A 26,682-nucleotide genomic window follows, 5' to 3' on the forward strand; every position below is an offset into this window, starting at 1 on the left:
GCAAGATGATTTACACGTACGTGTTGTAAATTTGGCACGCTGATTTACGTACGTGGACATTTTAAACTGCAACATTATTGACGTGCAGGTAGAGAAGAAGCAGAGTGACTTTTTAGCCAATCAGAATGCAGAACACAATGCACGATGCAAATCCGTGAAGTAGCGAAACCGTGAAAAGTAAACCGTGTTATAGCGAGGGATCACTGTACCGATCGTTTATCCGATCGTGGAGCATGTAAACGGTCATTCCGATCGTGTGTCACTACTGCTCTGGTTTACGTCACGCATAGACGGTGTTTCGCTGAGAGAAAGCCTTGGAGCTCATACGGGACCGACCAGCGGCTCTGCGGACGCCCCGTGAAAAGCGCCGCTCCGCTCTCACCCCGCTGGCTCTCCCCTCTCTTTCACCCCTCACGAGGGAGACGCGGGGAAGGAGCACTTCGTGCCCCCCGACACTCACTCGGTCTACTGGCACCCGAGTGAGCAGAGGAGCTGGATTAATGACTTCGTGTCTGAGGGGAGGAGAATGCTTGTTCGGTGTGCGTGTTTTTTTTGTTTTTGTTTTGTTATGTGTGGGAGAATTCAGACTGTGTGCCGTCCCGCCGCTCTGGGTTAGCAGCTGCAGGACTCAGGAGAGCCGTTAGCTCACGCAGCGAGTTTAGGGAAGCAGAAATAAATGTCGCTCAGTCCTTTTCAACACTACTGCGCATGCCCAAATGATTCATTCTGACCGAAAGTGTGAGCCATGGGAACGTTTGTTCTAATCGGAAAAAGGTTTTCTGATCCCATGTGCACGGGTGAATTTTAACCCGACCATTGATCCGATTAAGATACTCTGCCCACGGAACCGCGGCTATTGTTTCCACCTCTGCCTCGTCAGTCCTGTATGTATTTTAGTCGTGCGTTTCCCTTCCTCCTGTGCTGGTCCGAAGTTTGTTATTATGCTGTCCCACCCCGGTTCGTGTATATCACCTGTTTCTAGTGTTTCGAGTTTGCCTGCCTACAGCAGTGGTTTTGGTTTGTAGTTTTGTTTATTTTTTGAGTATTAAAGCTCCCTTTCCCCTGCAACCTCCTGCCTCCTCATCCTCTCTGCGCCTGGGTACTTCCTCAACCTCCTTCTGTAACATTATGGTACAGCCAAACTAGTGCCCAGCAGAGAGGAACATGCTGCAGTTTGGAGCATTCTGCCGGGAGGCAGATGAAGACTGGCCGGACGAGTTCCTGTACCCAGGGATGCGTGACATGCGGCTCCTGGACCCATGGGTCTTCTGACTGGGTCCAGTTCCATGCCGTTGGGTGTGACGGAGGTCGTCTGGCTGTGGGAGGGGTCGCCGTCACCGCTGCCACCTTCATCGACGTTCCTCCCCTGTTCCCGGGGTGGAGTCGGAGGATCACTCGAGGGGCCTCCTTCTTAAACCCACTGGACCAGGACATGTGGCTATGGGAGGCCTACTGCTGAGAAGAAGAGAGGGTTGACTCATCTGACTGGTTCCAGCTCTCCGCCTCAACATTTAATGGTACCGGGCGGCATGCATAGGGGCCACCGGGCGTCAGACACCGAGACACGGGCCAAGGATGAAGCCAGGGCCGAGAGGGCCCAGGAGCCGCCCACCACCCAGCCGGAGCCTCGTCTCCGCAGGCCAGCCCCACCCAAGCAGCCCAAACATCACAACGCAACCACAGCTCCACCCCTACCTCCCCACACTACACTACCCTCTACAGCCCCCTCACCCACCCCGGGGTCCCTCTGTGTGTGGTGCTAACATGCATATGGTGTCTAAAGTGAGAGTTAAAATTGCGGGGTGGACTGGTGTGAGATGAACCCGGATGTTTCCCAGTGCCCCCCTCCACCAGACCATCCCCACAAGACCCTAGATGAATCAAGGTGTCACAAGCAGGAGGATGGGCACAACCGGGGGAATAAGCCCCCCCCCCCTGAGTGACTGGCCCCCCCAGCCTCACCTCCCAAGGCGACCAGGCAGCCAGGAGGCGGCCAGCCGGCAGAAGACAGAGGCAGAGACAGTGCCAGGGAGACAGACAGACAAATGGTTACTTAAAAAAAAAACGTTTCCTTAAAAGAGTTTGAAAGATTCATGCCTGTGAGTAAATAAAGCTGTTTATTTACTCAGCAATGTATGTTTCGGTCAATTGAGCATTAGTCGTCCTGTGTCCGAATTGCCATCTTAATCCCTAACTACTAAAAACTCTATAGTTCTGGACAATCTAGTGCCCTGGCCATGAAAAGTAATTTGGACACCTTGCTTACTGTTTTTATTTATTTTCTAATAGGAAATACAGTATGTCAACACCGATTTTACGAAGTGATAATCAAATCAATACCAGCATTTTACAACGACTATTTATGAATCCTCTGTGTTCGGATGATGACAATTTTGGTTGTTTATTAAAAAAATACATTTAAACACATTTTTCCCCAAAAAAATTTGTCCAATGCAATGCATTGTGGTCTACATTTGCCAATCTTGTTTTGGGCTTTTTATCTGAGTATGAAATTATGCATTTTCTGAAGGGGGTTACAGGGAGACGAAGAGTCTTTTTTAATCTGGCCCACATTAGGTCCTTTAACGTATTCACAAAGCTTTTAATGCAGCCTCCATAGATTCTTTATTCAACTTTAACACTTAGATATGTGTGTTGGTAGCATTACACATGAGAAAGGAATGGTTTCCAGTGATGAAAACACTTCCACAGCACATCAAAGTGTGTCTCATTCTGTGCAGAGACTGGCTCCCTTTATGTGCAAAGAAGTAAACAACAAATATTAAACATGCCAGGCGGTTGTTGCTCCTGGTTCCTCCACATGCTACCCAGGGTGCTGCTAAATCAGGGCACGTTTTTTAGGCTTTAATGTCTAAAAATGTCCAAACACCAACAAAAAAGCCAAGAGAATCATTAAAAAGCTGGCTGACCAAAGCAGCATACTAACACATCTAAGTTGATCATTAAATTGTTTTTTGTGAGTAACAAACAATTCAGTTACACATGTCGGACTATCCTATAGCCCCCACAGCTGAGGAAAAACCTGTTCCTGCATCTTATAATCGGAGGCAACATTTCTTGTGCAAATGTTAAAGCTCTTTATTGCATATTTAGTACACATCATTTTAAAAATGAGCTGCCTGAATATGAATGACTTTTTTAATGACTCTTCTGTTCCCATGCACTCAGTCCATCACCTGCCTGCTGCAAACCTGGTGCATATGTCTGGTGCATCATTGAGAAATACACCATTTAACTGTCAGAACAAAAAAACATTGGCATTTTGAGAGCAACATGAGGCTGAAGTGCTTAGTTTTTTCCTGTTGAAGTTCTGTATTTTCCACATTATAGGGCATACTGGATTATAAGACTCACCGTCAATGATTGGTCTACATTGGAACTTATATCATGTACAATGAAAAACCAAACTATGAGATGCATTATAGAGATAAAAGAGTCAGAGATAAGTCACTCCGTCAGACTTTATTAACTGTGTTCACAGTCACTCTGGAAGTTATCTTTAACATGCTACATGTTAGCCATGTTGAAGGGTTAGCCACGTTAGCATATTTAGAGTCCCTATAATGCTGGCAACACTCAGGTAGCCAAAGCATTGCTGATTGCCAAGTAGTGCCACTTGGGTCCTCAACCAAACTGACCAGTTGTGGTTGCCTTCAGGAATGACCAGTAAACTCAGGCTTATTCCACACGCTGTTATTGAGAAAGGCTACGTTCACACTACGACCCGATACCGATTTTTTTGGCCCTATGCCAGTGGTCCCCAACCTTTTTGTCACCGCGGACCGGTACAACGCAAGGCACGTTTACCGCGGACCGGTGGTGGTGGTGGGGGGTGGGGGGTGGGGGGGGGGGTGCAACGCAAGGTGTGTATCACGTGATGTTTGATGTCGCGACTTTGACGTGCATTAAGTGTTACAGATGTAGCAGAAAGAATCCGGTCACTTTTCAAAATAAAAGTGGCGGTTTTTGAAACGTCAGACATGTTTCTTCTCGTGACAGAGTTAATCGAAGGCGCTCACAAACATAATCGAAGGTGGATGTGGTCATTTGAAAGTTACCGATAAATTCTGTATCAGTGAAGCCACTCACATCAACCACTCCTGGCTGCGACTCCTTACCCACACGTTTCTCTTTACCGGCGTTGCTAACACTGCTCCACAAAACGCCTTTTTAAATTTCTTCTTAAAATGGGAAGATTGTAATTGTGCTGGCTCCTTTGTGAAAATAAATTTAATAATGCAAAAAGAGCTACGCTGTTGGCAACACTGTTGTTGACATCCATTGTTAACGTTAGCTACTTCCGCAAACAACAGTGACGTTGTTCACCGTTGAGTACTCTTCTGCGAAAGCGGGTCACTTTTGGGTCATTTCACGGTCACACAGGAGATCACAAAAATTCGGATTTAATTGGAAATGTGAACGGCCTTGCAAAAAAATAAAAAAATAAAAAAAATTTAATCGGAATTGAGCACTAAACCCTACAGTGTGAACATAGCCTTACGCCTTAGTCACAATTGCCCTTACTGGTGGATATGGACCGTCTGTGAGTGAAACTTTGGTGAGTCTTCACAAGGCACACAGGTGGTCTGTAAGAAATATCAACATCGTAGACCACCTGATAAACCCATGTGGCGGAAAGGTTTATGCACATTTTTACTACAGGCATGCTGCGAGTAAAGTGGCAGCTCATAGACAAACATGTAAACAACACGTAAGAGTGAAAAAGGTGAAACAGAGGCGTATCTTATAGATTTTTCCTTTTTTCTACTCACCTGAATCCTGTGCACCGTGCAGGGAGCCAGTTATTGCTATTTAAGGGAAAGGTGTATGCTTCTGGCTCGCCTATTGCACGCCTCTTGCATGCAACCTGACTGTTAGAAATGAGAAAATTAGACAGTGTAGTTTGTGTGTGGATCCTACAGCCGTCTTATGGGCACTTATGTATCACGTGCACCTGTGTGTAGAGCATTTGCGCTCGGTCAGTAAGGAGCCAGTGCATGCACCTTACTAATGACATGAGTCCTGCCATGCAACAGGATCACTTCCTTCATACTTCATGAAGCACTCACCAAACACCCAACAATCCATTTTCTTGACGTTCCTTAAGGCGGTCCAATGAGGCTGAATGAAACAGGTGTCCAAGGAGACACCTGTGGACACCTGTTTCTATGATGCTCCTTGGGCTCGGATAACTACAACACCTGTACAGCTCAGCCCCTGTTTTTTTTTTTAATTTAAAAAAAATTATTTACTTTTATTCATCCCACAATGGGGAAATTGTTCTCTGCATTTTGACCCAGCCCCTGGGGTGAGCAGTGAGCTTCAGACTAGCCACGCTCCGTGGGCGACAGCTGGCTAGGGAGGGCGGGGATCGTTCCGCCGACCCTTCGGTTGTTAGATGACCTGCTCTACCACCTGAGCTATAGTGCTGCTGATATTTTTGTTTGTTTGCATTTTTTTTAACTGATATTCCAATCACTCTACTCCTAAGCTCTGGAGTCTCTGATAAATCCCTCCACAAGAAGGATATTGGTCAAATTGGAAAATAGAGTTTGGTCTGAAGTTTGAATAAATATGGCACAGCTGATGGGAAATTTGTCTTGTAATCTGCATTCTGAGAGTCATTTTTTGAAATTCACGCTGCCTCCGCCTACTTATCTGTGCATCTGTTGGTGTGCCATTCCTTAAAATTTCAAGATAGTCTAATCCAACTGCTGCGGGAAGAATCTGCACTCATGCAGATTTCAAGAGTCCCACACCTTTCTTTAGCATCCCAATCATGTTTCATGTTCGAAGCGTGGAATAACAAAGCTTTATCCCTCTAGCTCTGTCACGTTGTTTTGCCTTTTTCTTCCTGTCAGCAGGTTTACCTCCACAAAATCCCCTACAAACAGGTGTGAGGGTCCGTCATAAATTGAAAAGCAGGTGTACTGATGCTTAGATATTTTTATTTTCTGGTGAATGCTGAACTGAATGTTTAGCAGTAAGTAGTATGTACACACAGGAATATGTGTTTATTATTCATTGGCACAAGTATGTGTTTATATCAGTATGTGGACTATACCGGTTTAATTGGATAACTTAATGATCTGCAGCTCACAGTAAACCGGTTTACCAAGTCACAGCAGAAGTGAATGTCAACATTGCTGCAGCAATTTATGTTGGTTTGTGGTATAGGGGCTTTTGTGTTGCCTGCTTTGTTCAGTTCTTTTGGCTATTTAAATTGTATTCATGTAAACGTGTAGGAGGTGAGCTACTGTTAACTTCACTGCCTGTGTTCTTCTGTTTTAGATCGTCCAAGGAGTTTAGTGTTAGCTATTTATTCCTCTTTCCTTCATTTACAGGTTAGAGCGTTTGTGGGTTTAGATATGTGTGTTTTTTATTTGCTACTTTAGTAATAGAATCATTCTGAAGACTTTTTCTTCCTCTTCCCTTCCCTTGCTGCTTACAATTCATCATTTATGTAAAATAATCCACCATTTTGTGTTTTGTGTGGTGTAGTTGGATTGTAAAATCTTCTATGAAAAAGAAAAAAAAGGCACAAGAAACATAAGCCTGTGACCAGCAATATGTCCAACCAGCAATCACGGCCGTTGTATGCAACAGTTAAACATGTATGGATTTCAATTGAACTATAAAGTATATTCAGACCAATGCCAGCAGAAATGCATTTGTGAGTAAATTAAAAAGCCAAGCAACAAATCTTTAACCAATTGTCAGTGCACTATAGGGTACACCATCAATTTATAGTCTATTTTTGACCTTATCTCATATGTGAGGCGCACCAAACTATAAGGTCCAGAGTCTGAGATGACGTTCAGTCAGACTTTGACTGCATTCACAGTAATTCTAGAATTTGTCTGATACACGCTACACTTTAGCCATGTTGGCATATTCACAACCTTGTTTGCAGCATGTGAAAAAAAACCAGACTAATACCCTGAAACAAACGTTACTGTGACCACTTTAACTACCGAAACTGTTAGTAACATGTAAAAAAGAAAATAACAGTCCTCAGCATTTTTACAGTAATATACAACCTTGTTATTCAGCAGAAATAAGTCATATATAAGGCGCTCTGCTGATGTATTTTAAACTATTTTTATTAAGGCTTTTATGTTGGCCTAATTGTGCAGAAATACAGTTTTCTATTTGTTAATTTACAACTTCATTAAAACTTCACAATCGTCATCAACCCTTTGTTGCAGTTTATCACTTGTTTGTCTTTCACCTTGTCAGGTGAATGTAGCTTTAAACTCGATTTAAAAAACATGATTTAAAAATTACTAAAGTATGTTTTCTCTTTGTTTTGTAAAAAAAAAAAAAAAATATTCCAAAGATAGCCAATTTGGTTATACGTCTTTTATTAATTTTTAGAGGTTTTCAGCTAAATGTTTTAGGGAAACTTTTCAAGAAAAATACCATGTGTTCTCCTCATTTCACACAATTACAAAAAAACATTTCCACAAACAGAGGCTTATCAAAATAAATAACAGATGACTTATACAACAGTGAAGTTGCGCTAATTTTATCATTAACTGCTATGTAAATGAATGCAGGCAGTCAATCGTTTTGTTGTTTACTTCTTTGCACACGACGGGAGCCGGTTTCTGTACAGATGAGACACTTTGATGTGCTGTGGAAGGGTTTTTATTACTGAGAACCAATTCTTTCTAATGTGTGATGTTACTAACACAGATTGTTAGGGAAGCGGAATCCCTCGTTTAATCTAACGGGTACATAATTACATTTGGTTCCGAGTCATACAGCTGAAGAACCCATGGAGATTTGATTTAAAACGTAGTAAGTTCATTTTAAACTGATGTGGGACAGAATAAAACAAAGAGGAAACCTTATGTCTCCTGGTAGCCCTTTTCAGAAAACCGATTATTTCACACTCAGATTAAAAGCGCAGACACCGTATGAATAGAACAACTGAAAGCATGCAAGACAACATGGATTCAGCCCAGAGAGACATTTGTGATTGCAGTGCTTTTTCTCATTAAAACAAACAAAGAATAAATACTTTAAGATGCAGTCTTTTGACCTTATTTTTTTTTTGAACTTTTACTTTTAGGAACAACTATTGGGAGACCAGAAAATGCAAATAATTGAAAATCAATTAATAAGCCTCCATGCATGAGAAATTTAAGTCTATTTATTAAAAACAAATGAAAATGGATTTGTTTTGGAATAAAAAGGTTGCTATGGAAACGTTTGAAGCCATTTACAACATTTTGCTCTTTTTTTGAAACAACTGTCAATGGAGGCTTACAAATAGATGTAAAGCACATAAAACACTTAAACAATAGAATTTTTTTAATCCCACAACATTAAAGAATATCTTTTTAACCTGGTTTTTAAGAAGGGTGCTTGGATACTTTTTTTCCGATTGTATTTCAAACAAGTAATCCGTGTATCCTAAATACAACATTTTTAACACTCACATTGACACACATCCATGTTCGTTTGCAGGGATCCAAAACAAAAGATAAACTAAAGAATAAAACAAAGAAAAGCACAGATGTTACAGAAAATAATAGTTTATATGAACTTTCTACTAAAGACATTTTTCCATCAGTAAAATCTTCCAAAACCCAAAATCAATTTTAACGATCAAACGTAAATCTGTTTTTTTCAGTATTGTTTTTGTAAAAGAGTTCCTGATGTGAAACGAAGGATGAAGTTTATAGAAGTTCCCTTGTAGATAGCACCTCATCTGCAAAACGCTGACAATCCTTCTCAAATGGGCTGTTCAGTAATTACGATTTATAGCCGAACAACTTAAAACTCTTTTGTTTACAAGAAGTTTGTCTTGGGTATTCAAAAGAAGTACACTTCTTTGGACAAGGCTTGAACACTGAGGTTTTGTAAGCTCCTAATAATATGATGAAGTTGGAGGATGAATATTTACATTACCTGTTTATCCTTAATTATATCATGTGAGCTATTGTGCCTTAAGTTGCAACTTTATCTTAAACAGTAAAAAAACATGTTGTGTAACTCCATCAGTATTATGAATAAGGAGGAAGGAAGGTTGCATGCATCATGGTACCCTAAAATATTCTTTAAAGACACATGAAGTGATAATTAAGTGCCAGCTTTATATTTTATGCATATGTTTAAAATTATTATTACCAGACTGAGCACATTAATAGAGCATAAAGGTAGCTCAAGGGTCCGCAACCTGAGCCTTTAGAGCTCTTATTCCTTAGTTGTGGCTCTGTGGCTTTAGTAAAAATGAAAACAATTTGAAAAAATACGAAATTAGTTAGTTAAGAGCACATTTTAATTTATGCCACACAATAGTATCTAACGTTTGTCATAAATTTTAGAAAATGTAATGTTTAACTTGTTTTTCTGCATTTTTTAGACAAGTAAATCTGCTGCAGTGGCAGGATCTTATTTGACTCAGGGTGTACTTTATTTTGAAAGGAACTTGTATGTGCTACTGTCAAAAGTAAAGAAATTGTTTTTTTTAAGAGACAAATAGAACACTTTTATAATTTCGTGCCTGTAAAACTTGAAAGCTACATTTCATGAATGGCTTTATTTGATTGGCTACAATTGGCCTCGTGTTCCAATTCCTGGCATTTGATTGGTCAGTGACGTTGAAGGGCGGGAACTAAGCCGTAAACAAGGAAGTGAAACATCTCGTGACAGAGACGTTTGGTTCCGTTATCTTCTTTCTCCGATTTTGTCTAAAGTTTGGACGTCAGTCACGATTGAGGATAATTTAGGAAAGAAGGAGCACTTTATGCGGCACCAACTATGCAGGATGTGCGAAAACGTCGAGGCAACAGTTCCCACAGGTTTGTTTGTAGCAGAAAATAATAAGATGGTGTTTTGTTTGCTTTATGCTTAGCTGTAATTTTGTCAACATTATGATTGCAAGCGAAGTTGGTGCACAAATCAGATCAATACAAATTATACCCAGAAAAGTATGCTCCTATTGAAGCTGCATTTTCTTTCAATGCATTTGATGTGACTTTTTTGGTATTGTTGAATAAATACATCATGCAGTAAGTAACATGCAATTCCGTCCCTTCCCTCATTTTCTGAGAAATCTCACTCTAAGAGCCTACCCCCCCCGTCAGGTATAAAAAGTCGGATTTAGATGCAAGCAGCGCTTCTGAGCCCATGAAGATCACAGCAAGAGATCAGACCATCGTCTGAATTTTTAAAATAATTACAGACGTATTTAGGGGATCATAGGTTTTCCTGATATTCATTATCAGATAATGGCTGTTATCTGTTTTTGCGAAATTTGATAAACACACTTTTTAAGAACATTTTTATTTTTAACCTTGCAGTCTTCTATTTCACGATCAGCCTTTCAGTTTTCGGTCGCACAATATTTCTGTCTTCTCCGTTGTTAATGAGAAAGACTGTATTAATATGTGACCTTGTTTTACAATGTTTCCTGTTTGACAGTCATGGTAAAATAGAAGTGATTAAAACTTTATTGATCATACAAAGGAAAAAAAATTGCTACCATAGCTCTATTAAAAAAAACAAATAGATCATAAACAATACCAAAAACACACTTAAAAAACTAACTTAAAAAACGATAATTATTATTGCAGTAGTAAGTTTAAAAGTTATCATCTGGACTTTGTTTTTAAAGTTGAAAACGTTCCACCTCCTATCCAAAAGGCTTTGTCAATTCTGAGCTGGTTCATATGTGCTCAAGGGGGAGGAGTCAGACCTAAAAACAGGATTGTATTGTTTCCGTAGACTACATTGGTTTCAGGTCATCAGGGTCCTGTGTTGTCAGCTGGAGTTAGGGAGACAGTGGCTACCCTCCCCAGCCTGGTCATCTCTTTCAACTGTTAATGACCCAATTGAAACCGGTTCGGTTTGTTTGGGTTTAAGAAACACTGCCGTAGATGGATGGAAGAATACACCTGAGAGCACCATTCTTACTAAGAGAAGGTTTATATTTCTTTACAAATATTGCTTCTTTCACTGAGTGAAAGAAAAAGAAACCCAAACAAATCGAACCAGTTTCACCTGGATCATTAACAGCTGAAAGAGATGACCAGGCTGGGGAGGGTAGCCACTGTCTCCCTTACTCCAGCTGAGAACACAGGACCCTGATGACCTTAAACCATTTAGTCCACAACGTAAACAATCCTATCCAGTTTCAGGTCAGACTCCTCCCACTTAAGCACATATAAACCAGCTCTTTTACCAGCTATTTCAGAATTGACAAAGCCTTTTGGATAAGAGGTGAAACATTAACCTGGATGAATGAGAGTTATGATTATATTTATTGTTAATATTTCTTGTTGCATGTCTATGAGGTGTTGTAGAGTCTAATATCTGACAGGAAAAAAGCTCTCTTCCTGCAGTGAGTTGTTTAAGTTTCTGACTGAAGGAGCTCCTCAGTGTACTGAGAAGATGATGATGAAGAGGATTGTGCATGATGGATTCCAGTTTCCATAACGTCCCCCTCCCACCCACCACAGTCCTCTTCCTGTTCCTGTCTGTGCATCGCCCCCCCCCCCCCCCCAACAGCTCACTCCGCAGAAGAGTGACTTTTTAGAGTCCTGAAAACTCTGAAGCACCCCTGTCTCCTCAGCCTCCCCTGCGTCATTTTGTTGTTGCCAAGCGACAAGTTACATGATTTAGAGCCTGACTCTATTAAAAAATAAATAAAAAAAATAAATAGAAAAGGATACAGACCTCATTTCCCAAACTATGGTGCTTTTTTTGTTCTTAGTTTCATGATCTGATATCCCTTTAAAAAACAAAGATTGTCAACCTTCATTTGTGACACAAAGAGTGTTTCTGGCAGGCCTGGAGTCTAGCTTACATCATTTTAAATGGGACGCATCTGATTTGTTTGTGTTGACGAGCGTTCTGAGGTCCTTTTTAATGTATTTGGTGTGCAGTTCTATCAGTGCATAGGGAATGTGTTTAGCGTTCCAAAGGAAATGACTTCTCTGTGTAACACATTTCAAGTTAAGCGGAGCAGCAATTTCACAGCTGGTTCATCACCTCTGGACAGGTATTTTTAGAGTGAGGCCTCGTGCTCTGTTAATGTCTTTTTGCTAACTATCATTTCAAACTTTTATGGACAGCACTCCTGATGTCTCTGAGGACAAAGGACCACAAAGGAAAGGCCAGTGCTTCCACTTTGACCTGTGGCTCTGTCTGACCGTGCAGAACTGGATACTGGACTTTGGAAGGCCTATTGTTATGGTGAGGGGGTGCAGCACAGCCACTTTGGACCTAATGGGGCTGATGAACATTTGCCAATGCAATTGAATCAAAAATGAATTTGATTTTTTCCTGTGTGTATTAGATCATCCTTCCTCTGGACTGGTTTCCACTGAACAAACCCAGTGCTGGAGACTATTTCCACATGGCCTACAATGTTATCACTCCATTTCTGATGCTAAAGGTAAATCTTAAGAAGGTTTTAAAATGTTTTTGTATTTCAACGGTTTGGGATGCAAGTCCCCTGGCCAATGGACAAAAGCATGTTGTAAGTTAAATGTTGGCCTGGTTGCCGAGCACGGCTCACACCTGGTTCACACCAGGGTCGGCAACGACCACTTCCAATGAAACGTAAATGCAAATGCACATCCGAGTTTCTGGCTTATGTGTTCAAAACTTGCATTCACGCGTTAACTTTTATGGCCATTTTTGGGCTCTACCCACAGGTAGATCTGCTGAAATGATCCGTCACTGCTTCATCCTCTGCAGCAGCAAACAGAGCATCAGGGTTATCGTAACATAACGTGGAATGCAATAGAAAAGACACACATAAATATATATATAAATATATATATAAAATCCAGTTTGTCTGCACAGCTGGAGGAAGCCCTTTTTTCTCTGGACAGACTATTAATTAAGTTGATATCAGGTACAATTCAATTATTTGCTGTTAGAGGGAAAATAAGAAATTACCCCAAAATAGCATGGATTTTTTAAATGGGTTTGTAACAGTCTTGTGCTGCAGCTTTCAGTTGCCTTGCACTTTACATGTTTTTGTTTTTTTGAACAGTCTTTTTCCCTTGTGCTATCCTATGGGGTCAAGATGACCATTGACGTGTTCTCCCTACCATGACAAAGGTGGATAAAGGTGGAAAGATTTCATGTAATCCATGGACACCAGTGAATATCACAAATCATTGAAGAAAAAAGGTTCAGAGCACTGTCTAGTGGGTCTAGATGACCCACCTCCCAATGGTAAAGTGCCTAGGATAGCACAAGGGTTAAGCGGTGACACTGAGCAGCTGCTTCATTCAAGTTTTGTATTAAGAGCAACCTCTGGTGGACAATATTTGTTATGAACAAAATATCAAACAGACTTTATAAAAGTCCTTAAACATTTTTGAAAGAAATATGATTTTTATTCAGAATCAACTTTAAAATAAATGATTTATTATCTTCAAAAAGATGCAATGTATAATTTGAAACTGGAATGTTTTGAGACAACCTTGGCTGTGTACTCCCACTTTAGAAAACACACTAATTTAATTGAAATGAATAGAGTGGAAGAGGATGCGAGATTCTTTTTTATGATTCGTGCATCATTTAAGCCACTCATCAACCCAGATGTATTTATATATGCTGAGAACAGTGAATTTAGTCTTGTGGAGCCGATTTACCCCATTTATCACACCATCCACACACCCTTTTTCTTAATTCCAAAGAAGGGTCTGTACTTTAAGGACTTTTTGCTATTTTTAACATTAAAGTTGTCATTTCATGCAATGTACTCGTAAAGTTAGACTCAAGCTATTTTATATTTGCAGTTTTAAACCAGGGATAAATTATACACACATAAAAACATTCATTCACTGTGTGTGTATGACTCAATATTAGCAAATTCCATCGATTTATTTGTTTAAAAAATTCTTACGTTTAGTTCCAAACACTATCACCTGTTATTGCATCATTTTCTTTAGTGGCTTTCAAAGCTTTTGTCCAGCCACAGACAGAAGCTATTCTGGTGGATCTTACTGACAAAGGAGGGCAACCGCAGAGAAGATCCAGTAAACGTGGAAATCTTGTGGGCAACACCCCAAGCCTTAAGACCCAATCCAATTAAAAAACAAAAGAAAAAACATACTTTTTGGGAGTTAACATGTGACATTTTTCTGGTGGCATGAGGATTTTTATAAAGAAAATTAAGCTTAAACACAGGAATTTAATAATATTTCTTTATTCAAATCATTGTTAATGAGGAATTGTAAAAGCTTGTCGCTGTGGCGTAGGTGCTACAATAGGTGAGCCACATGCTTCCTGCTACCGCTCCATTCTGATACATCCACTTGTAGACAAATAGATTCACTCTTGGCTCTTTACTTTTATGAAACCTTGTAGTTCAAACTAAGACCTCTCCTATTTGAGTTACATAAATATTCCAGCTATGATACAGGTTAACAGTGGGGTTTTGCACTTTAGCTTTGGCTTTAGGAATAAAGAAATGAATTTTTTTTTGTGCAGCGCATTCTGAATTCACTGGCAGAGTTTTGTCTTCATTTTACTTCAACTGTGGCTCCTGCAGACGACGTTTGCCAAACATTTAAGCTTTGAGTCTCCAGTTGCTTTCACATTGCTTATTTGGCTCATTAAACAAGCCTTTTCTGTCTTTCTTTCCTGGAACATTTTAGAAAGTGAAGCATGTCCAATTTTATTTGTGTCCAAAAAGAGGAAAGAATCGTCTGTTTTTCCTCTCAAATGCGTTGGTGCTTCACGTTCATCCCACAGTCTAAATGCAAACCCAAAGAGCCACACGTGTCAAAAGTCTTAAGACTCCAACGATAATAGGCTCCCTTTAAACAAACAGAACAACATGCAGGTTCTTCCTTGAAAGGGGAAAATATATTAAAAAGTACCGGTAATAAATTCACCTACCAAAATAATTGGTAACCAACTGGTATATTTATTCTGTTTTGTTGGTCATTTTCTCTGAAAGCAGACAGTTTCTTCTACAGCCTTATAGTTGCTTCCTGGGACTTGTTACTGTAGATCCTGTTTCTTGTTTTCATCAATATTTAAACACAAAACAGCAGAATAGAAACAGTTTTGTCAACATTTTTCACTAATAGTTAGTGGCCTTATGTTAGCATAAAGCCAACATTTGAAATTGGTTTATTTCACTTTTTCAGGAAGTGACAAGGTATTTGGTCTTTTTATTTTTCTCAATATTAATTTTCTCAATTTTTGCAAGTCAGTCAGAAGTGAGTGACCCGCCTGCCTGCATGTTGAGGCACACGCGGAAATCTCATTCAAAATTTCATTTTAACCATGCAAAAACAATGTGATAATGAAGCATAGAAGGAGTTATACATAACAAGTCCCACTCATCGTTTGATTTATTGTAAAAGCGCGTAAACATCATTCATCTGTTTAGCTAGCGTAAAGTGCAACAAAAATTGTGAGCGATATTGGAGCCATGCAGTTTTGAGCCAGTTAGAAGCTCGGACGAGGAAAACAAAGACGTACGTGGATCTAGTCGTCTACAAATGGATGCATCAGAATGGAGCGGAGCAGGGAGCTTGTGGCCCACTGATGATAGCACCTTTGTCACTGTTACAAGCCTTTTCAAATGGCAGTTTTTTTCCTCCATCTGATTCACAACCATTTGAATAAATAAATACTCAGAAACGACTTACCGTATTTTCCAGACTATAAGTCGCTCCAGAGTATAAGTCGCACCAGCCCAAAAATGCATTATAAAGTAGAAAAAAGCACAGATAAGTCGTACTGGACTATAAGTCGCATTTTGACGGGAAATTTATTTGACAAAATCTGAGACCAAGAACTAATAACTTGCATAAACTCATATGACACAATCATAGCAGATTGTTTATCTCATAATTTCACAGTAATTCTTTCTCATACTTATTTATTCCTTTCATGAAGCATCATTGGGCAACTAATACTCTGTTTTATCCTGTATTTGTAGAATGTAGTCATTTTTATTGCATTTCTGAATCTATGAAATCATTGGAAAATAGAATATTATGTTGTTAGCCTTCAAGATCTTACTGTAAAAAAAAATTTGCTGATTCTCTGAGTCACTTAAAATACTCTTAACACTTAACATACCTCATACATCAAATTGACCCAAGAACATCATCTCTGTTCCTCAGAAATGAACATAACAGGAGGGTTAACAATGTATTTATTTTAATTTACTTCTAATATAAGTCGCTGCGGAGTATAGGTCGCACCCCTTGCCAAACTATGAAAAATTGCCGACTTATAGTCCTGTAATTTTCTTTATACATGTCCTTGATAATGAGAAAAATGCCACAAAAACATTTTACAGAATATGTCTTCAGAGTGGCTCTTTAAGTGTGCCATATAACCTGAAATATTCTCGTTGCAATGTTTCCTTAAAGCCATTCATAATTCACACTCCTTTGAAATAAAGAGCTGGCATATGCAGCAGAAACCACTGGAGCCTACAAACAGCAGCCATCTGAGCTCAAGGGGAATACTGCTAGTAATAATGCTTGACGGTGCTTTTATTTTATGCAAAAATGCCTTTGTTAAAAATTTCCTAAGACACGACTGAAACCTTTAAGGTATATCTTATTTTACATATGTGAACCGTGTTTCAGCTGATTGAGCGGAGTCCCAGAGCCATCTCTCGAACAGCTGTCTACCTCTGCATCATCACCTTCGTCATGGGAGCCAGCATCCACCTGGTGGGGGACTCCATCAACCACAGACTCATCCTGAGTGGGTATCAGCTCCACCTGTCAGTCAGAGAAAACCCCATCATCAAAGACCTTAAACCGGATTCACTGGTGAGGGGGCCCTTTTCATGTCCATCACGGTATTTCTAAGAGTTGATTTCCTTAAAGTCTACCTGTCAGATCTCTGTATAAATAGTTTGTCTAAAGGGGGGTGGTGGTTCAAATGCTGACAGCTAATGATTGCATTGCTTGCCATAAGCTTCTTTTGTGTGGCTTGTCTCTTCTCTTTAGATTTAGTTCAGGGACAGTAGAAAACATGAGTTCTCAGGCTGGCTGACAGCACTGGATCAAACAAGCCTGCAAAGACAGCAGTTTGTTGTTGTTAACTTTTTTTTTTTTCCTGCCATGAAGTTTAAAGCTCCTTTTTCTTTTGTCCTCCATCTTCTCAGAAGCTGAGCATCAAACCCTAGACTGCTAATGTTTTGCTTCATTCCCACTCTTCACAAATAAAAAAAATTTTTTATATATATATATATATATATATATATATATATATATATTCTCTATGAAACAATATTAAATGGTTTCTGTAAAAAGGTTTTACTTACTCCTTAATGAGAATATTTTTATTTTGGCTTTTACTTTATCTTAGGTTGTATTACTTTCATCAAGTATGAATATCCTTAAGTACTAAATAAATACTGAAGTGGCTTTTTAATATTTTACACAAACAGGTGTTTTCAAGGAAATATCTTATCAAATCTGTTGAGAAAAAGTCAATGTAAATAGATATACATCGTATAAAATTGTGAGTTTGTCTTTTCAAAAAAATTTAAAATATTTTGTTTTTTTAAATATATATACACTCACAAAAACCTTTAAATATTTGATAACCGCTCATGCTTAAGCTCAGAGGTGGCTTTGTTATTTGTGGGAATATTTATTAAGGTAAAAAAAACATTTTTCCCCAGTGTCAAGATAAACTCAAATGTGATTAGTTTCTTATGGTAGAAAGAAAAACAAAAAAAAAACAACAACAAATCCAATACTTTTAGAGACTGCAGTATTGCTACGAACATTTATGTGTATAGAAGTCAGAATTTTTATATACATTTTTATTTACTTAAAATGATTTAAATTAATTGGATTCTTTTTATTTTATGCTCTGAACCAGCCACAAATCTCTTACTAGTGTGAGGTCCTTACGTTTTTGTGAAATATCAAAGGTTTTCATACCTTGTCCGAGGCATTTAATTATTTTTGTGCTTTTCAGCAGAGAGACCCTTTTTCTTTCCCATACTGATTGAAAAAGTTGATCTACTTTCTAATGTGGAACATCCTTCTGTAGTAGTTCTTCCTTTAATTGAAGTCACCTGTCAAACTAATGATCACAGGTGTCTGAGATTGATCTCAGTGATCCAAAGAGCCCAGAGACACAATACCATCTATCTATGTATTTAATTGAAAAACAAACTATTTTATCGTTTCAACACTTACGTACAATTTGCATGATAATTTGGAACACAATATGTTGAAAATAGTGTTCAGTTGAGCGCTTTATTTCACTGTACAAGTCTGAGCTCGTCCAAAAACTTTTTCTATCCACATTCCTCAAATGTGGAGTATAACTCAAGCTTCCCTTTTGCCTTTACATTATTTTTCTCCACAGTTGTCTTCTCCTCCAACACTGGGCCAGGCTTTTTAAAGCAGCATGTTGTGAAAACAGTGTGAAAAGTTTGGTAGAAAGTACGCTATAGGTCAAAATTATCATTTCGCAAGGAAGTATGAAACAGCGACTGCATTATTCATAAAACACACATTGTGAAAACATTTTTCAATCTTCCTGCTTGACGCACTTTAGAATGTAAAAAGAATAACCCCCTCCCCCCCCCCCCCCCCCCCCCACACACACACAAAAAGTAGTGAAAAATTAGTTTGTTAAAGTTAGTAAAGTGAGTGGCTTTGAAATCCCTCCAAAACATCAGTCAGCATTTGAAGATCACTTATGGGACAGATATATAAAGCACTGGTGGCACTGATAGATTTTAAAAAGAGGGGATATCCTCATGCTAAAGAGTTTAGAATCCACCTTTGCTGCTCAGCTCAGGAAGGAGACGGAACTGCGGTTTCTGTTGTCTGTGGAGGTAACAAAAGGACAAAACTCAAGGTTAAAAACTGGTGAAATGCATTTAGGTGCAATTAAACTGGCTTGACAAATGTCTTATTAGCTTTGGAGGACTCCAACCAAGAAAATGTTTACTTCACACAGCAGCACATCAAAGCCAGTCTGAATTTTGTCTTTCCTGTAACCTGATGAACCAGACTTGAAAGGAATACTGTTTAGTTGGATGAAGAGGGGGTCTATGCCAAGAACATTTCACACAGTGACTCATGTATGAGGCTGCACGATTTGAGGAAAACTTGCGATATGTGATTTAATAACTTATGATACATGAACACATAGGAAAACAATCAAAAACATCATTTACAGTTGTATTTTACTATAAGTAAGTTAAATTACACTCCAAACAACCCTTGTCTACATAGGGCATCTAACATAAAAGGGCTATGTAAAGAGTCCATCGATTAGTAAAATGCATAATAGATTTATTAGATGCGTTAAATACTTCAAGATGCCATAAGATTGTTTTAGCACATTAAAGTTAACCATTTATCGCAATTTTTGCCGTCTTTTGCGATATGCATTTTGCACAGCTAGAAAACACGATAAAGATAAATTTGCGATTTATTGTGCAGGCCTAGTAGGAGGACTTTTCACTGTTTTCCTCAAGCACAATAACTTTTCCTTATCAATGCAGGATTAAATGGCGTATACTTATACAGCGCTTTTTCTACCTGCAAGGCCCAAAGCGCTTTACAGTCACAGACCCAGTCACACACACATTCACATGCATATTCACACACTGGTGGCGGCTCTGCTGCTGAACACAGGCGCCGGACATCGACTCACGTGCATGCACCACAGCCGCCCCCATGACAAAACTCAAGGATAAAAACTGGTGAAGATGATGAAAAAATTAGGATTTAGTTCATATGCATTGATGAGTGATATAAAGAAAAGTCTAGCTTTAGGTCCCTGTTTGGCCTTTCTGCAATTATTGACGTATGGATGGTGTTCTTTTCAAAACACAGAAGTACAAACTGTCTGAAAATTGATCATGATGGAGAAAGAAATAATTGCGGTTTGTCCTCGTTCTAGAACGTGCCAACATACTCATCATGTATGTAGCTGCAGACCTTTCTTTTAACATGGTTAAAAATAGTTTGAGACCAGAAAGGTCTCAAACCCTGGACCTCAACTTTCATAGCAGATCTCAGGTCTGCTGAGAATTGTCAAGAGGCAACCATCAACACTTAACCCTTGTACTATCTTAGATGACCCCACCCTTACATTGACGTGTTATTCCTACCATGACAAAGGTGGATAAAGGTGGAAAGATTTCATGTAATCCATGGACACCAGTGAAGATCACAAATCATTGAAGAAAAAAGGTTTAGCGCACTGTCTTGTGGGATCTAGATGACCCAACTCCCAATGTTAAAGTGCCTAGGATAGCACAAGGGTTACAGAGCCATTTGGGTCGATTTCTTACTGACCAAAACCCATTTGCAGCTCAAAGTCTTATTTCCCCCTTTAGGAAAATAAGACTGATTTCTATTTAAGTTATTGTTACTACTATGATAAATATAAATGAACTATTAGGTTTTTTTTTGGCAATTGTCGTTTTTAATTGAAAAAATATAAAATATGAAATTATTTATAACTTTTGACAGGGCTTCACATTACTTCCTTTCAAAATGAGACACCCTGTGTCACATCTCAAATGTAATATACAGTAGGTGGTGTAACGTCAACAGTGACTAAAAAACATTTATTCTTCAGTTTGTGGTGCATTTTTGTCTGAGATTTGTAAATCTAACAAACAAAATTTAAATCGGAGGTAATTAGTGACCCTTACTGTATTTTTTAAACCATAAGGTTCACTTATCAGGAGCCTCACACAGTAAATGAGTTGAATGAGTTGCTTTCCTTTTTTTGTTTTCTACACTACTTACTTTTTACTTAACAGTTACCTTTTATTTTTCCCTAATACTACCAATGGACGGGTAAAAGACCCTCATGTGGCTCCGGAGCTGCAGGTTGCAGACCACCAGTCTAGAAGAACTGAACAACATAGCCTTTGTTTTTAATTGTTCTTTACTGCATTATAGTTTTATTTTAACTTGCCTAAGAAATGTCTTTTATTAGCTCAGACAAGGTGACTTTGTTTAATTTCTGTGAAACTAGAAAATCTTGAATTTTTCTTTATTATGAATAAAAGCAACAACAGCAAAAATTAAAACATTAAATTTAGCTGCAGCATCAAGACCTTCACACATCTCAAATGTATCAGATTAATATTGGAAAACTGTAAAAATAAATCAATACTGGTTTCCTCTCAGGCATGACTTCATGCAGGTTAATAAGATCAGGAAATACTGTTATTGAAAAACTGATTTCTTCCGTGTCCTAAATTTGCATTTTAGGGCCCGATTGTTTAGTAGCCTAAACCCATGGCGCCGCTTGTGAATTTAGTTTAGATCAACTTTGACTTAAATCAATTTGGAGACATGGATGCAGAGCCACAAGGAAAGAATCCTTTCATCTCTTTGTTTTGCTGAGACTCTCCCTGCTCTCCATCTTTTTTATGCAACAGACAGCATTTCTGCACTGCACCAAGGTTCCCCGGTAGATATCTCAGTGTCTTAATCTTAATCCCTATAATCCGAAAAAGGATTGCCATTGTCTGTATTTGTTTTTCTTTGGGGTTTCAAAAATCATTTAACTTGAAAGAGTTGATTAGAGTTGACTTTAATCAACTTTTTGAGACTCGGGCTTGTTTGAGTAATCTCTTTCTCATTGATGGTTACTTTAACAGACAGAAGAACCTCAGACTTTATAGCATTAGACTACAATAAAATGCAGAAATATGCTCTAAATGTATAATAAAGTTTTGTCTTTTGCTTCTTAAAACATGTGCCTTTTCTTTCTGAGTTTTATTCTTACAAATCAGTCATTTATATCTGCTTCAGTTCATATTCAACATTTAGGTTTTTCTGCATTTATGTTCACTTTTTCTGCATCTTTTGACTGCATCCCCTCACAGCAAGGTTAACACAGTAGGTGGCACTGTTGCACAATGGAAATGGTGACATGGAGGTTTGAAGAAGGCTCATAAGAATTTTCAAGCATTAATGCAGGCTTTTGGTCTTCCTTCACAGATAGACTCCTTTGAACTGCTGTATTATTATGATGAACACCTGGGACATATAATGTGGTAAGTGTTTGTGAAAATTGAGCACACGGTGTCCAAGTGCAGAACAAAGCAGTAGTTGAAGTGCTGCAAGATTAAACACCTGTGGCAGAAATGAAACTCCCCCCTCAGTTCTTTTTTTATCGGTTTTATTTTTTTAGTTTTGTTTTGACGTAATATAGCAAACACACACACACACACACATATATGTAACACACACACAGGCATGTACCTGTGTATGTTACATATCTGTGTGCGTGTGTGACCGTGTGTGTCTGTACCCTTAAACTGTAATAGACAGAATGTAAAAAGATAATTCAGTAAAGCACATTGTCTGATTTTTAAATAATTTATTTGTAGTGTAGAAAATAAGTATTTGACCAATGACAAAAGTTTAGCTCAATACTTAGTAATGTAACCCTGGTTGTTAATAACAGAAGTCAAACTTTTTCTGTAGGTTTTCATCAGGTTTGTACACACTGTAGCTGCTATTTTGGTCCATACTTCCATGCAGATCTTCTCTAGAGCTCTGAGGTGTAGAAGCTGTTGCTGAGCAACACAGCGCCTGCGTGAACGTTCTTGCCGCCATTTTGGGAGACATTTAAAGGCACGGTGTTTTGTTTTTTTCTGTAGCCCCTCTTGAGTTCATTATCAGGATTGCTTCAGTGTCAGATGTCAAATATTCAGTCTGTATAAAATTGAATATAACAATTTTTGTTAAGTGAAATTAATTTTTTTGAGATCCATTGGCCCCAAGTGATTAGGCTACTATGTTGGTTTAGGCACTTTTTCCAACAAAGTAAAAAAACAAAAACAAAGCTGTTATTTTGCTTTCATGTTACTGGTCCGGCCCACTTGAGATCAGAATGTGGCCCCCGAACCAAAATGAGTTTGACACCCCTGTCTTACTGTGTAGTTTTTAATCATCAGTATATAAACAACAATGTACAAAAAACATGTAACTAATAAACAAACATTTAACAACATTTACTAATAGTATATATATATATATATATATGTACACAGGTAGATCTTCAAGACATTGTCGACTCAAAAGTAGCTCAGTAGCTCAAGTAGCTGTCATTTTTTACGCATTTCATGGCGCTCTTCTGGGTCACGCGATAAATTACAGCTAAAATAAAACCCAGGAACTAGCAAAATGAGTAAAAAACAAAACGTCTTTGGAAAGTTTCTTTGCCGAGGGGAAAAGGCCCAGCAAGGAGACAGAAGAGGAGCCTTCAACTTCCAAAAAAAAAGCTACATTTAGTAGACAGCACTTTTTTTGCATCATGAGAGTGTGGGAAAGGGAGTGGAGAGGGAGGATGACACCCGTGGGATGTCAACTGTTAAGCGTGTCAAAATAAAAGCACAGGGTTCGACTTGTCACGTATTTGATCCTCCATCATCGTAGTATTGCTACAATAATCATCCGGCTATATTGGAAAGACCGGTCCGTGAAAGTTTGTGTGACGTCATACCGGTCCGTGGCATGAAAAAGGTTGGGGACCACTGGTCTAGATGACTCAACTCCCAATGTTTAAGTGCCTAGGAAAGCACAAGGGTTAAATGGATGATAGTGACATGTCATCACTGGTGCAAAACTTTCTGAGATAACTGCAGGCTATTGGTCAAAGGCAAACTATATTTATCAACATTTGTCAGTTGAAGGGAAAAAACAACAATGTAAGACCTTAACCTCCAAGTGTTTTTTTCATGTGATTCTATGCATTTTCTTCAATTCCCTTGACCAACAGTTAAACAGTGAAATCTTTGGTTCATTCTTCCATGCAATCAAATCAAATAGAATTTTTTGTCAAAGGTGCTTTGAGCTTGGCTCTAGTTCTGACTACACTAAAAATATTCAAAACAGCTAGATAGTGTTTGTTTATTTGGCTACATATCAAGCTAGATCATTTCAAACCCACCCAAATTGCCTCTATATTATCGAGCAATTTATAATCAAATTCGATTTCTAATACCACATGAAATCCTTTTTTTTCAAATACCAAGGATTTGAATTCCCCATTCAGTCTGCCAATGCAACAAATTTGGTTCAATATATTGGATATTAATGATGGAAAATGCTGTTAGTTTTCCTTTATGCTGTTCTATTTAGGGGTCGCCACAACTCACGATTGACACATGTGATTTGGGTTTTCTGTTGACATTTTATTCCTGACCTTAATCCCTACACTTAGCCAGACTCTAGACTGGCTCAATAAAACACTAGAAAGTGCACCCATTTGGTTGTACTCATTCACATGACCTGGTACTCTCAGGTTGGTCTCCTGCCCAAAAACCAACCAGGTTGGGATGGGATGATTCCAGTGTGGTACAGCTGTACTAAAACTGAAAATGCAGTCAGGGAAAAAAAAAACCTCTGCAATGTGATTTTGACGAAGTAATTATTCCCCAGAAACTCATAAAGCCATCCTCTTTTTCTTTAACTGGTTTTATTGTAGTAATTCTATAAAAAAGCTATTTTTTGTGTGAAGAACTGATATCAATGATAAGGCATATGGTCATATTTTAGTAGAATTTCATGGAAAATGTTACGATTGTGGTAAAAAAAAAGTTTATGTCATTGAATTTTTTTATCCCAGTTATAGAAATATTTTGGACAAACATGTTGTGGGTTTATAATATAGCAGAAATGCTGTGAAAAACCTCTCTCATGTCAAATAATATGGAAACATTTAGCTGAGTAGCTCGGTTGGTAAGGTGAGAGGCTACCATGCAGGAATCCAGGGTTTGATTCCCAGAGGGGAAGAAACAATGGTACTGGGGGCAATTACCATATCAATGGCGAGCAGTTAACATCACTCAGTGAGGGTCCTTAGGCAAGACCTTTAACGCTACCGCCTCCCGAGCGCAGTTCTGCTGCAGCTCACCGCTCCCCCAGGAGATGGGTCAAATGCGGAGAAGAATTTCCCCATTGAGGGATAAATAAAGTATCCAAAAAAAAACAAACAGCAGCTGTATTTTTCTTAAAACTTTTAACATAAAAGATAAGAAAAAAAAATCTGTTAAGACAATTTTTCCAAGTCTCTACTGGCTTTAAAAGCTTTAGTCAAGCTGCTTTATCCAAAAATGAGACACAAATTTGAAGCCACTGTATATTTATCTTTAACAGAAGACACTATGTGTATCCCATAGGGAAAAAGGTGAAGTTTTTTCAAATGCCTCTTTTTCTTTCAGGTATATTCCTTTTTTCATCATCCTATTTATCTACTTCAGTGGCTGCTTCTGCAGCACTCATGAAGAGAGGAGGATTACTGTGCCTGGTTGGCTGTTGCTGGGACCAAGCGCCCTCTACTATTGGTCAGTAATCTAACAGCATTGTTTTTAATGATTCTTCACTTTGAATACATACTGGGTACAATATAATCTATGTATTTATGTAACTTTTCAAGGCAAGAATGTAGTTTTATAGTTCAACCATGACTTTTTAGATATATTCATTGGTAAACTATGCAATTATTATTGTATTTGTATCAATGCAGTTAAAAGGCAAACACTTTAATGCAAATTAAAGGGACTTTGCTTGAACACATTCAAAGCGAAGATTTCTCACCAGTATTTCTAACCTTTTCATCATTTTAAACTTTTTTATCTCAGTCTTAACATTTACTGTATTTTTCTTTCTTCTTTTTTTAAGGTATTTGGTCACAGAAGGACAAATCACTGAACTTTTCTTGCTCACTTTCTTTGCAATGGTTGCCATGGTAATGTTTCAACTCCACAAAGGCCTCAGCCCAGACAGCAATGGCTTGTTCCTTTTATACAGTTTTAGTGTCACTCTGTTGCTTGTGGCTCTGTGGGTGGCCTACTTATGGAATGACAAGGTTTTACGCCACAAGTACCCCGGACTTCTTTATGTTCCAGAGCCATGGTCCTACTATACATTACACATCAGAAAGAACCACTGAAATACAGGTCAAGGAAGTATTCAGGAAATGTTGTGCTTTAGAGAGAATGTCAGAAGTCAGTTTATGATACTGCTGTAAACATTAGACAGTTAAAGGGCCTCTTGTAATTATGTAACTGTATTTTAATATTTTGGTGGCAAAATTAATTTTTATTACAACAACTATGACGTTCTGAAATAAATATTGTTTTTAAAAATAGAATGATTGGTATGGCTCACTTTTTACTTTACCAAGTGTCTGAGAAAAGAAACAATCGTGACCATTGACTGTAAATGAGAACTGGACAGAGAGAGTGGGATGTAACACATAGAAAAGACGGTTCCAACGAAATTAAGTTAATTTTTTGGTAATTATTTGCCGCGGCAACCTCTAAAAAGAGCAGGAGAAAAACAAAGGCTCCACGGACATCCAACGATTATGTATTCCATTCTTAAATTTGAAGCAAAGTCTCGTTTTAGCAAATGACCAGTGGAGCCTGGTTTCAGGAATATGCCATTTCCAATGCAACAATGTTAAAAAGGTCAACTTTGCAAAAAAACAAACAGGAACAGTCTGCTTTCAAAATCCTTGTTGATATTTTTATACTATCTAAAACAAACCACATCTGCAGTAGAAGCAGCATAAATATAGTTGGTTTGTATATATTACGCCAGGGGTCACTAACCCTGTTCCTCGTGGGCTACCGTCCTTCTTGTTTTGCAGCTAACCCTGCTTCAGTAGATGATGATTAGCTGGATTTAATCCGACCAG

General features: G+C 38.6%; 1 protein-coding gene across 1 annotated transcript; it reads left to right on the top strand.

Annotated features, from left to right (window-relative positions):
• Nucleotides 1-9,643: 9,643 nt before the first annotated feature.
• cln6 (CLN6, transmembrane ER protein) lies at nucleotides 9,644-26,124 on the top strand. The gene is made up of 7 exons (XM_004066873.4): nucleotides 9,644-9,833; nucleotides 12,108-12,228; nucleotides 12,332-12,430; nucleotides 16,611-16,799; nucleotides 21,972-22,027; nucleotides 25,202-25,324; nucleotides 25,662-26,124. The coding sequence occupies exons 1-7, from the start codon at nucleotides 9,793-9,795 to the stop codon at nucleotides 25,930-25,932; spliced, it is 900 nt and encodes a 299-aa protein (XP_004066921.1). The 5' UTR covers nucleotides 9,644-9,792; the 3' UTR covers nucleotides 25,933-26,124.
• Nucleotides 26,125-26,682: the final 558 nt, after the last annotated feature.

Source organism: Oryzias latipes, chromosome 3, assembly GCF_002234675.1.
Source record: "Oryzias latipes chromosome 3, ASM223467v1".
NCBI lineage: Eukaryota > Metazoa > Chordata > Actinopteri > Beloniformes > Adrianichthyidae > Oryzias > Oryzias latipes.